Source organism: Aptenodytes patagonicus, chromosome 9 (assembly GCF_965638725.1).
Source record: "Aptenodytes patagonicus chromosome 9, bAptPat1.pri.cur, whole genome shotgun sequence".
Lineage (NCBI taxonomy): Eukaryota > Metazoa > Chordata > Aves > Sphenisciformes > Spheniscidae > Aptenodytes > Aptenodytes patagonicus.
In genome coordinates, this window is record NC_134957.1 from 18,334,984 (window position 1) to 18,348,774 (window position 13,791).

The window sequence follows — 13,791 nt, forward strand, 5'->3', positions numbered from 1 at the left end:
GTATAGTCAGTGATATGCCTGTGGTGTATCGCCAGCATTATGTTTGCTTTTTTTAACTTTTATTAGTTTAACCCAGCAAGTCTGGGTAAGTTTGATTCTGTCCTGACACACAGGTAATCACCACAATTATTAATTAAATTCTTGCTGTTGGACATTGTTCCACCTGATGGCTGTGGGACTGGATGGATGTTACTGAGATTATTATAATCTGAAGGCAAGGGAATAGTGCTAGGTGCAGTGGCATAATCTTGCACAAGGAGTATTGCTGGTGAGCCGTCAGCCAGCTGCATAGACATGGGAACTGTGTTTTTTCCTTCTTTCTGCAAAAACACAGTATTACTGGAGTGGGGACGAGCACACAGGATGGCAGAATTCAAGTTTGCCAGACAGTGCTGCCTCCACTCCTCCCGGTTACCCTTACAGAATCCAGCTGCTCAGTTCATCTTGCTGCTTTTTTGTCTCTTAGTGATTCCATTTGATGACTCCATTTGTACAGAGAGATGCCCAAGCGAGGTCAGGGAGGGCAGGAGATGTTGGTTTAGTGAAATGTGCTACATCACATTTAGTATAAATTTTGGCTAAACATGTAAGGTCAGATGTGTCCATTTAGATGCACTGGAAGCAACAAGTTTTCAGGCCTTTTGAAAGCTGTCAAAAGGCAATGAAGGTCACTGCTTATAACTTTAGGAATTTAACTTTAAGCATTCATATACGACAAGGCTTGGCCAGGGTTCTCATGGCAGGAAACCCCCTGTACGACCTGGAGCCTACCGAGCCCCGCTGTGCTGGTACAGTTTAATAAACACAGTGAGTGGCTGGGCTGTGTCACCCGCCTCTCATACACTCCACAAACAAGGAACAAAGTAGACAGATACAGTGTTACCTCATTTCAGAGCAGAAATACTTGAACTGATAACTAAAATTAACCTGGTCAGCAGGGGAGACACTGTGATCACAAGGGTGAGATTGCCAGGTAAGGTCATCTCCGCAAGCGGAGTCTTCTCAGCCTTGTGAGTTACTCTTCTTTGTACTCTGCCTGTGTGTTTTAAAAACACAAATAACTGCATCGTGTCTGTAAAGCCACAGGTCTGTAGCACTCATGCTGCCCATGGATTGGGCATAGAGGATTACCAAAATGTTCATTCTCTGGTGTTTTCCACTAGTTAAGAGTCATCCTCTTACAACTGAGTAATATGTAATTTTTTTCTTCACACAGGTTGTAATCCTCGGCAAACATTCTAGAGGCTATCACTACATGTTAGCTAACCTGGTAAGAACTTTTCTTCATTACAAGTATAGTTAAGGTTTAGAGGGTAATATATTCTGTTCAGGTTGTGGCAGCTTTAATCAGCAGAAGAGGAAATGCATGGATGAGTTCTTGGATGTTGAGAAATTACTTCAGTAAATACTAGAACTGGTATGTTATAGTCATTTGTACTCAATTATGGTCTTTCTTTTGTCTAAGAAGCTCATACCCTCTACTAATTTTAAAATAATAGTTTAATTATATGTTTTCCACTAATTTGTATCCTCATAAAGAAGACACTTGATAACCGTAATCTTCTGTGTAACATACTTGAAATTTAAGCACTCCAGGAAAAATAATTGTAGCATATTTGTGTATAAAATAAGTGGTAAAAAGCTGCAAATTAGAACAATTCCATCAAGTAAACCAGCCAGGCTGTTTAGCTGTTCTTTTGTATTTCAGAGTGTGGGGTGGTGCCTGCGTATGTGTTGACCTACCAGGACAAGACAGTACATTTTTATCTGTATCAGAGCTTCTTCTGGATTCTAGAATTTACTTTCAGGGATGTTTATGATGCTTTTGAAACACCATCTGCTGGAGTTTCTTAGAAAAAATGTTATATTGTAATTGATCCTGCAGCAAGACTAATTTTTGGGTTCTGTGTCTACTGTGAGTGGAAAAATGTTTTTCCAAAACTCACACTTTCAAGTTAGCAATCCCACTTAGTAGAAGATTCTCTGTATCCATGTTCTGATGTGATTAAAGCAGAAAAGACAAATTTTAAAATACCCTTTTTTAGTGTAAGTACTGTATGACTTTAAGATGTGTGAGTCCCCATCCCTGGAGGTATTTAAAAGACGAGTAGATGAGGCACTTAGGGACATGGTTTAGTGGGCATGGTGGTGTTGGGTTGATGGTTGGACTCGATGATCTTAGAGGTCTTTTCCAACCTCAATGATTCTATGATTCTATGATTCTATGATTTTGCATTATAAGAACCAGTCATGATCTCACTGATTAGCGTGTGCATAGAAATACAGGGGTTCTTATTCTGGGTTACCTTTTAGCATGTGTAACCATTGACATTCAGATAAACATGACTGCAGTCAAGTCATACTAATCAAAAAACCACCAATTTACTGCCTCAGGTATAAATAACAAGAGTGGGAGAGAATCATATCGTTCTGTCTGCAAGTGAAACGTTAAGTAATGCTGTGAGGGAGAACTGCCTAGCAGGGAGGTGTGCGCTTTGCCTCCGCAGAACAATATGGGTGTTAAGAGGTTTTCTGCTCCCAGCGCTGAACCGTCATGCACACTTTGCTGTACAAATGGGATGAGGTCTTTGACCAGTTTTCACCATGATGTGGAGAAAAGAGGAAATAGTACTTCAAGTTTCCCCACTGTTTTCTTTCTGACCAGTGGATATTACATACCATGTGGCCACAACACAGCAGGACAGTTTTCTATTGCAAAGGTCTGAACAAGAAGACATTTTAAATTCTATTCTATGCCACTATTGCAATCCCAATTGTGATAGTAATTGTCTCCTTCGTAGAATATTTTCAGCTAACAAGAGGGAAATTAATCAGTTTCTTTTGTGCTACACTTATAGCAGATAAAACTGAGCCAAAGAAAAGGGATTTTGGATGGCAATGATTCTTGTTTTCTACATGTGTCCTCCCAGGGTTTCACAGACATTGTTCTGGAGAGAGTAATGCATGGAGGTGCCAACGTTACTGGATTCCAGATTGTTAATAATGAAAACCCAATGGTTCAACAGTTTCTACAACGCTGGGTGAGGCTCGATGAAAGAGAATTCCCTGAAGCCAAAAACTCACCATTAAAGGTATTTATTTCACCCTGACAGTGATGGAGACTATATGAGTTGCTTTTAACAATTACTTGGGGTTTTTTAACCCCAGGTGTGTGCATGTGTATGATACAGATCCCTGATAGAATATGTTGCAACATTCACTGCCCTTCCAGAAGAGAGAGAGGCAGAGGCTGTTAGTTGGACACAAGTGCCCACCACAGTGGGAGTTCCTCAGAGGCAAAGGCTTGGTATTGCAAATCCTGTCATTGTACAGTGGATGTAAAAACTTTTAACTTGAACTTCTTGAGTTAGTCTTGAGGTAGGGGTGGGGGCTAGTTATGTTAGTTTTTAGATGCAAACTGTGGGTTACTAGTCAATTTTAATGCTAATAGAGAATTTCATGTGCAAAATAAAGTAGCTCTAGATTCACTGAGGAGCCACAGCCACCTCCTAGTCACTGCTGACAGTTGCCCTCATAATCTAACCCTGTATTTTGCACCGCTGTCCTTTACTTAAACACTCTGGATATTATATCTGCAACCAATAAAATTTTCCAAATTTTTTTGAATGAAAGTCCCAGGTTCACCAAAACTGTCGTAGATTGGGTGAACTAAAGGCTGCTTTTATTAGGAGACTCGCAACCAGTTAATATCTCCCACGGATTTTTTTGTACCTCAGCATCTCTATAGCAGAGAGGGATGCTATTCACTGTCCAGTCAAGGAGTGCATCAAGGATACTCTGTCCAGTGATTGAAGTCATCAAATCTTCTAGGACCACTGCAAATTATTAATATTCCTATTGTGTTCCTTCTTTCTCTTCCTCTTTTGGTGAGACCTGTTCTTTTTCATCAATACGCATAGGTGAATAAAACCTGGAACTGGTGGTGTATGAGAGGACCTTAAATTCTGTCACTCCCGGGAGTCCAGTCCTCCACCTCATGTATACTGACTGTCTCAGGGAAGCCAAACCTATCTAAGAACCACAGCCATGATGAGACAGTTCTTTCCTGCTGACATGTCTTTCCTGCTTGATTTGGGAGGGACGCATGCAAACTGATGAACAGATTTGGAATTCAAAATTACTCCAATAAACTGGAGTAACGTCTTGATATTAGTAAGACAAAATTCAGGGAAGCATAAAATACTAGCTAGAAGGGAAAAATCTAGTCCAGTCCAAAGCATGGGGGGACACCAGAGTAGGTGGTAGCACTGTGTTATGTTAACAACCAGTTATGTGGTTCTGCTGCCAGAAGGCCAATGCCATTTGGAGGCATACTTTTCCATCCCTGGGATCATGTGATTTCTATGGGGAAGGAAAATTATCTTAATCCAGCGCCATCCCACAGCCTTGCTGGCATTTCAGAGGAAGCAAAGAAAGGCAAACAGAGGCCCACAAAACTCGGATTAGTGTATTGTTCCCTGTTGATTAGGACCTAGGCCTGCTTTCTAAAGCTTCCTAGCAGTGATGCAGAAGTGAAGATAAGTATTGTACTAATCTTAAAAGCTCTGAAATATATAAAGTTAACCTGGGAAGATTTTATTCCACTTGAAAGTGATTTACCTTGAGGGAAAAATTATTCTCCATTCTTAAAAAATAGTCTTAAGTATGTGGTACAAACACAAAGATTACATTACTTTTCCACAAATGTACCGATCATTATAGAAATGTGCACAGTATTTGTCAATCAGACAAAAAGCATACTTAAAAATGGATGTACAATATTTTTGATTAGGAAATAAAATTGCCTAGAGATTAAAGCCCTGATGTTTAATTTATTCTGTATTTTATCAGCCTTTCCCTTCTCTCTCTCTTTTTTCTCTTTGCATGCTCATGCATTTATAAGTAGAATTCAAATAAAGTAGAAAATTAGATAGCTCTCTTGGCATGACTTGGAAGGGACTGCATTAAGGTTACTGACAATTGACGCAGTCTGCTGGAAAAATTATCAGCATGTAAGTTTTACGTAGTGCTAGATTGGACAGCTCTTACAAGATTTTTTTAATTCAAGAACAAATACCTTAAAATTACTATCTGGTTCTATATTGTGCGGAATGTGACGTATAACCTTTGTTAACTTACTAAAAGAGGAGAGGGTGATCATTGCAAAGCATCACAGGAAGAGGTAAAGGTGGGCAGGATCAGAAGAGCACCTGTATCTAGATACAGTCAGAGCAGGAACCATCCCTCACACACCCAGTAAGAGTTTATAAACTGCTGTCATTTAAAACTCAGTAAGAATGGCTGCTGTATAACCTTCTTCACAATCCTACCTTTGCACAAGTTTATCAGATACGATTCTCTTGATCTGCACATGCAGACATGCCTTGTTCTGTGCAGATTTCCTAAGGCTTTATATCAAACTGAAGAGCTTGCAATAAAATAATACACATTTTTAAGAAATACAGACCACCAATTGTGCTATCCTGCTCTACAGGGTAGCAGTAACAACTTCTGAATTTAATAAGTCTTATCCACAAAGAGAGTAGCTGAATGTGCAGTTGAAACTTGGATTTCCACCTTTCTAATTCATGCATGGGCAGCATGTCTTCTGGCACTAACTCCAGCGTAAGGTTCATCGGGAGCCAGGAGCTCTATGGTATCACAGACAGCCAAAAGAAGGGCAGGCGTACCAGTGCATGCAGATACCCCTTACATTCTTTTTTTCTTCTCTTCGTTCTTTTACAAAGACTGTGGAAATACAAAGTGTCAGTTACAAGGGGTTTGAAATCTGGTCTTACACACTGAACACATTCAATTGCTCCGAGTATGTACATATTGAAATGGTCTCCTGTGCACAGACCCTTAAATTGTAGGTGTGCTGTAATGCCGGTGAAAACCAATGATGCCATATGTAAAGCCTGGGCCACTCTAGGAGGGAAGAACTTTCAGGTAAACACATAAATGTGGAAAAAATGTGAAAAAAACACCTCCATGACATTTCGTAGGTGATACTAAATTTATAGCATTGGGGGGTGTCGCCAGATACATACGACAAGTAATGGATGAAGATGACAGCAACATGAACAGGTAGTTAAGGAGTCTGGGGGTTTTGTTGAAGAGTTGTTGCTACACAAAGCTTACCACCCTCATCAGATTCATCGTGGAGTAAGAGAAGGCAGGTGGGCAATTACCGAGGAGATGTAATGCCTAAAGTGTATTTTGTGATTATATGCTTGTATAGCTGTCTTCCAAGAAAAGTAATCTGATCTATTCCTTGCCACAGATGCTACCTAATCAGGATTGTGGTCCAAACAGAAATGATGTATTTTAGCTTTAATTCAGAACTGTCTGTCTTGGCAATCTTGTTAAAAAGAAAAAGAATACTCCCGGCAAAAACCAAATATGAGCTGCTCTTTGCTATTGGTAGCAGTATGGGCCAGCATGGAATTGCAGACTTTTGTAGCGACCTCATTTAGATGAGCAAGCTTCCAATTAAATTTAAACTTTATGCAACTCTAAACTGGTTTTGTTATTTTGCTGCTATGTGCTATACAAAATGAAAATATTTTTAATTTGTTAATTAAAATAGATGGAATTGTTAAACGGCATAAAGCACCTGCGGCAAGACAGAACAAGCAAAAGGGCTTGCAAGCATGATTCTTCTAGGAGTATTTTAACAAAGAGAAGGACTAGACCTGATAAACCTGGGGCAATTCTAAGATTGCAGTTTGTCACCGTATTTTATTTGCATCAATTTTAGTATACATCTGCACTGACGCATGATGCAGTCCTAGTCATAGCAGAGGCTTTCCGTTACCTCCGAAGACAGCGTGTGGATGTCTCCAGGAGAGGTAGTGCTGGAGACTGCCTGGCTAACCCTGCAGTACCATGGAGCCAAGGAATTGATATAGAAAGAGCGCTGAAAATGGTAAGGGCAAACATACCAGCTGATGAATGTGTATATTCCACAACAGCAGCAATTCTGCTGGGACCAAACTTGCATCCTACTCTATGTACACAGAGTTTCTTCTGTACTCACACAAACAGCTGCAGCTCCTCAGGAAAAAAAAAGAAAGAAAGAGAAAAGAAACTTAATGACAAACTCCAAATGATGGCTAAAATATATTCAATAGAGGGCAAGGCATAACAAATTAGCTCTCAAAACTTTGGCCAAAATCACATCCCTCTGGCACCGGTGCAGCAGCTTCCTGATTGTCCACACCAGAGCACCTACAATCTAACTCCCCCGTAACACCCAAGCTTCCTGTGAGTGACCATGAGCCATTTTGCAAACCAACATGTGCTGGGGGTTTCTAAGGTCAGGCTGAGGCTGCAAATCTGACTAACAGACCTAGACTGAGTCCTCAGCATGTGTATTGTAAATCTTACAGGGATACATGTATTTATGAACTTAAACACATGTATGCAATTTTGATAATTTGCCAGTAAAAAGTCAACTCAGATTGGTTTAAAGCAGTGGAAAAAATGTTGTCGGTCATAGCAATACTGCTGGATTTCATCACCAGCCTGAACCTTGACACAGTTTAGCCTCAAACCAGTTCTGATTCCTGGCATAACTTTGCACTCAGCCTGATTACCTTCTGCATGGCCTATTTTGTATCCCTAACGCTAGTTACTGCATGGGATTCTACCTCACTTATATCTCTAATTTTGTTGATTTTTAACTCTTTTTAGACTGTTATGTGTGTTAAAGCAAGTGACAACAGGAAAAATTGGATAACATTTTTGTAGATATAAGAGACAAGAATATAGTCTGCTTTTGATCTGGCTCAAATAACTCTAAAACAAACCTGTTAAAATCGATTATATTAATGCATGCATAGAACTGGAGTGAGTGAGATCAGAATTAAGCCTATGTTCAGTATAAACAAATCCTAGGGCAGCCTTCATACACTTAGCTTAATTACTGCTTTTTCTCAGTTACCAAATTGGAAGGATTACATCAGAAGGTTATAATGAGTTATAGAAGGTTATAATCAGATTATATCACTCTTAAGAGTGAGAGAGATGGTTCAGTCTCACATTGCCAGAGCTCTTTTTATGCTGTTACGTCACTTCCTAACAAATGCCCTAACTACACGTTCACTAATGTAGTGTTACACACTTTTGAAGAGAAGTTAATTAAATTCAACCTTCACAATAGTTAAAGAATTTGTACTGTCCATTTGAACTTAATTACAAGCAAAACGTAAAACTCCTCCAAATGAGATACGAGTTATTCATGTCAACAAAGAAAACCAACACTGCTACAGGACACTCCCTTATTCAGGAGAATTTATTTAAAAAACATAATTCATAACATATACAAAGCCAAACTCATGATTGGCAAAAAATGCAGAAGTTTGACTTTCAGCTGGTTGCCTTGTATTGTTTTAGCTATTCAAAGTCATCTAGGTGAGGTTTATATACACCTCCAACAAGTACTACCCAAGATCATCCCACTCTGCCTTCCAGACCCCATCCTGTCCATCACGCTCTCCCTCTATTCAGACCATGATCTCGAATCTTTGCTTCAGGAAAAAAACTTCGATTTAGCAATGTTTCCTCTCCACTCTGTAGCAACAACTCAGATAAGAATATTTTTTCCAAGACATCCTTGAAATATCCTGTGCCAGCAGAAGGTTCAGTGCCACCCTGTAATCATCCTGCTGGCAAAAGGGAAATAGGCATTACCTGAGCCTGCTTCCCTACAGCCTTGAAAACTGTGCATGTCTGTATTTCTAAAGCTGATTCTAAGGCATCAGATCAGTGGCAGACAGTTTACCTGAACAGATCTGGGCAGTTATAAATAGTCACTCCATTTGTGATTGCCTCCACACGCTGCTACCAGAAGTGTTCTGAGTCCTGGTGAGTCTTCCTGCCTCGGTGCAGCCAGATTTTGAAAAGTGCTGAGTTTTCCCCCCAAAGATAGAAACAAATTAAATTTGAAGTCAAAAGGTGTCAAGTGCACAACGCTCATGTCTCAATACCCATCAGGATGAAACTGGCCTAACAAGCTCTGCTGAGACGTACAGTCACTGCTGTGCTAAGGTAGCCAGACAGCTTCCAGCAAGTGCCAAAAGCAGGCACAGCAACTCTCATCTAGCTGCAAGTTATATGTCAACTGCCCTACAAATACATTTGCTCAGTCCACAGTTTGTAGGACCTCTTAGGGTCGAATTTGGCTTTCAAAGTCCCGTTCACCTCTCTAGCTTTCTGGAGACAGGAATAACTCACATGTTCTTCCAGACCCTTGAAATGTTATAAACTATTTTAAGAAAGGTTCAAATCCACTTACTGATAAAAAAAAAAATCACACTCCTTATATGTCAGTCTGAATTTGGCTCACTGGATAATTTGGGGTCCACGGAATTTTGGCTCTTTTATGTAGCCTTGTCCATTGTAACAAGTTTGATTGCACCATCTTTAAATCATAAATAGCAGATCAGTCACCAGCCCTGAACAGTTTCCCTTTGACTAGTCTTCCATCACCTATTCTGTAACTTCTACTGCATTTTGCTAAATATTAAAACTAATCTACCCCTACTGAAGTTTCAGACTGTTACTCCTTCTGCCTAACATGACAGCTTGTCAGTGTTGATAAGTGATAAATGGAAGTATCTTACCCTTTCATACAGGGATGTAAGAAAGATTTTTTTCTTTGAAACAGAGTACTTTATACTTCCCTTTAAGATGATTCATGTGAGTGGGTAATGATAATGACTTACCGTCTATACACCAATCCATCCAGATTGAGACCAAAACTCCATAAACAGTAGAGACAATTGTCTGTGCTCATTCAGAGAAGACATTCATTCCTTTCTCCTATGCTGGGACTGATCTTAAAATAAAGTACTTCCCGGAATGAGCAGTGATAGGGGATTCTGGTCCATATCGCAAATCACTCTATGCCATATTGTGAGGGGTTTAATGGCACTGAATTGTTGCATGTGCCTTGCTGATACTCCATGCTGTATCAGTGAACCCAGCGTGACTAAGCATGCAGAATCAGTCTTTCTTACGTTTAACATAGGTGCAGGGCTAATTTCACTTATACTTAAATGCAGCTCACTCCGGTAGTGAGTCACCAGCTGAGTACTAACTAACAAAGAATATGTACAGCTGAAACTGAGAGACTTGGGATTGGTTTTGTTATGAAGAATATAACTGGCTGTGTCAAAACCGCTACAGTCTCTTATATAGATAAAAATTGTGCTAGAGCTAGTGGGTTCCTACAAAATGTAATGGAGGGAGGAATAAAGTGAATCTTTTATAAAAATGTTTTTTCTGTTTATTCCCTTAAGGTGCAAGTTCAAGGAATGACAGGGAACATCCAGTTTGACACCTACGGGCGGAGAACAAATTATACAATTGATGTGTATGAAATGAAAGCCGCTGGATCACGGAAGGTGAGTTTCAAGATATACATCCAGATTTCACATCTTCACAAATACTTATTCCAACAAACTAATGAAACTCAAAAATACCACACAGGCACTGTAATAACAGGACCCTGAGGAAACCCTACCTTCCTGCTGTCTTCCCTATCCCAGGAACCTTGTTCTGTTCTGTTCCTGGACCAAACCATTCGCCCTGCTTAATATCTTCATTGGTTTCCATGTCAACTTCAGACCCCACTTTTTCCCTTAAAACCCTTCTGGAGTTTTTCCACTGCCAAGCGTAATACCTGCTGTCGTGTTCCTGTGCTCAGCCCTATCTCCTAAATTCCTCTCCATCTTTCCCTTCCTCTCTGTAACAGGCCTTGGAGCAGTAGTGAAGCTGGAGCCAGTGTATTTTAGAAACCTTCTGAAATTAACAGAAGATAAGTTTGGTTTTAATTAGGATTTGCTACTCAATCTCCTGCTTCCTAAATAAAGTATAGATCCTAAGTGGGATAGTTGCCTACATCAATGTTATAAAAGAAATTTAGGGCAGATTTTCAAAAATAATTAGGTAGACAGGGTCTCAGGAGTATTGAGACGAATCTGTGTGGCCGAGGCACGTAAATCCCCCTGACTGCACCTGGCGATAGGTACCTAACCTGCTTAGTCACCGTGGAGACTCCTTAAACTCTTCTGCACATATTTGACAACAAAATACCTCTGGACATGGCCCAGCCATTCAGCTAGGTTTACAGCGCAGACAAAAGTGTTACTTCTGTGTTGTGCAGAGATACAAAAACTAGTGTAATAGCATAGCAATGTAGCCACAGCACCATGAAGGTCAGCACAAGCCAGCTGACAAATAGTCACCTTGTGCTCACAGAGGGTTTTGTATCCCGCACTGAAGGTAATGCTACTGTGCCTGCCTTGCTAACAACGTCTGTGCATCTACTCTAAAGCTAGCTCAGGCATGTCTGCAGGGACTGTATTCACTGCCTGAACTGCAGCAGAATATGGATAAAAATTTCAAAATCAAAGAATTTTACTCAGAGTGCTGTGCAGTTTATTTTCTTGTCTATAGTATATTCTTATGCTGTGGATACATAGGAATTTATTCCACAGGCACCGTGATGATGTGAATTTAGATAGGGGGAATTTAATATGTATTTTCACTTAGATTTGGCTTGTATTTATTTGCACATGGGCTTGAGAACATTGTTTCTTTAAGGAAATTAAATTAAAGCTAATGTAGTCCTTTAATGGCAAAAATGTTGCATGAATAAGTGTTACGAAGCCATATGTTTTGACAGTTCCTGCTACAAGTTCATGCACCGGAGTCCTTGTAAATGTATGTAATGAGGTAACAATCTCCATTTTTATAGGCTGGTTATTGGAACGAATATGAAAGATTTGTGCCAGCATTAGACCAGCTGCCTTCTAATGACACTTCATCTGTGGAGAACAGAACTATAGTAGTCACTACCATCTTGGTAAGTTTTATGTTCTTAGTGTGTTTGTGTTTAGGAAACAAGACACATGGCTCCTGAGGTGTGTTAGACACCCTGCCAGGAGGCAAATGCTGAATACTATGTGACTTCAAGTGACTGAAAAGTTCAGTATCTTCCAGAGACCTACTGAGGGCTTGACCCTGCAAACTTCTATGTGTATCAATGAGTTTACTCCGAGGAGGAGCTCACTGAGCTCAACATTGCGCTTTGCTGCTTCTCAGACACTTGAACTCAATCAAACGCCTCACATAAGTGAAGTTATTCTGCATGTATGTAAATGACTGCAGGATCTGGCCTTCCTGCTGTAGGGTCAAATCTTGCACCCCTCACTCAGGTACAGCTCCTGTAAACTCAACCCCTGTGGACTGAGTAAGGGTGGCACACTGAAGCCTGTAGAGAACTGGAACTGCTCTAGCACTGGGTGAAAACCGACCTATGCCCATGCAATTCCAAAGGAGTAAAGCTCTTCCTGTGTCTCATAAACAGCAGCACCTGTGTCAGTCCCAACGCCTCTAGCCGATGTGCTCTGTACAGTGTTGTTTGTGACTTTTATGCCTGTTACAATTCTACTACGCATGAGCCAATTTTATGCTATTTCCTGAAGCACTGTATTTTATACTCCTATGGATTTAGCAAGATATAATCAGCATTTCAGCTAGAGTTTTCCAAGAAGGCTAAGGGAATTTAGTGACAAAAATTGCTGCTGAGGATTTTAGCCTAGCTTCCCTTAGGCTGCTTTGGAAATATCTCCATCAGAGCCCCATTCTAGGCCACTGGGGCCTTAGGAAATGGTTTTGATGGTACAGGTGTGGGTATATCAGTTCTTTAAACACTAAAACCTGAATTATTACTACAGTGATGCTAATTGACTGCCTAATCAGGCCTAATCCTGCAAACAAAAGTGTAACTTAGTTAAAGTGGAATAGTCCTGTTGTCTTCAATGGGTCCATACTAGGATTAAAATCAATAGTATGTGTGGCTGTAGGATCAGCCAAGGATTTTTAAATTGCAAAAGTTTGTCTTTCTGTACCAAAGCAGGAAATATTGTAAATACTTGCCAGTAATATAAAGGATAATAACAGCTCTCATTTTGTATGTTTTAAAGCTGTATTTTACATTCTTTTGATCTTTACTTTTGTTTCAAAGGAATCACCATATGTAATGTATAAGAAAAACCATGAACAACTAGAAGGGAATGAGAGATATGAAGGATATTGTGTAGACTTAGCTTCTGAAATAGCAAAACATGTTGGAATAAAATACAAACTGTCAATTGTTGGAGATGGGAAATATGGAGCTAGGGACCCTGAGACTAAGATATGGAATGGCATGGTGGGTGAACTGGTCTATGGGGTAAGTTTCTCTTAACCTTCATTTTAATGTTCTTTATAAAAAGTTATGCTCAAAGTTAATAAACTGCAAAATAAAGATTGTCTGTTTGAATACCACCTTTAAAATTCTAGATATTTCTTTGTAGTGCCATTTTTATAGTCTACTTTTCTAAGTTTCATTGCAGGAAAGTGTCACTTTTTTACTGCTGTTCTCCAAATCAAAGTCCACAAAATGTTGAGAAGTGGCCTTGGGCAAATTTCAAATTCTTGTCTACAGCAGAATTTCCAGTTTGCCCTTCATATGCTGCTTGTGCATTTGCCATGTCTCCTTTTTCTCTATCAGTCTTGTAAGTGCTGGGGGGTGCCCCTCCCGTTTAAGGTCTGATCCTGCGATGCTGGCCCTTGCTGGGTCACTGATGTCAGTTTGTGTTTGACCAGAGACTAAAGACTCAGTTAGGCCCATGGTTGCTTTTCAGGGTAAGAAGCAATGCAGGTGTGAAATCACCCACATCTTTTTCCTTTTTAAACCCTGGGATTGGCTTTAAAAATCAACTGTCAGACAAAAAAAAA

The 13,791-nt window shown here is 40.0% G+C and overlaps 1 protein-coding gene across 6 annotated transcripts in view; it reads left to right on the forward strand.

The window, feature by feature from the left end:
- GRIA3 (glutamate ionotropic receptor AMPA type subunit 3) overlaps positions 1-13,791 on the forward strand; it is a 161,602-nt gene that overhangs the window by 93,273 nt on the left and 54,538 nt on the right. For all 6 annotated transcript variants that reach the window (XM_076347331.1, XM_076347330.1, XM_076347326.1 and 3 more), the window contains exons 5-10: positions 1,217-1,270; positions 2,931-3,092; positions 6,761-6,928; positions 10,305-10,409; positions 11,765-11,872; positions 13,037-13,243. In XM_076347331.1, coding sequence (XP_076203446.1) covers positions 1,217-1,270; positions 2,931-3,092; positions 6,761-6,928; positions 10,305-10,409; positions 11,765-11,872; positions 13,037-13,243 — 804 coding nt within the window. The remainder of the gene's footprint in view (positions 1-1,216; positions 1,271-2,930; positions 3,093-6,760; positions 6,929-10,304; positions 10,410-11,764; positions 11,873-13,036; positions 13,244-13,791) is intronic.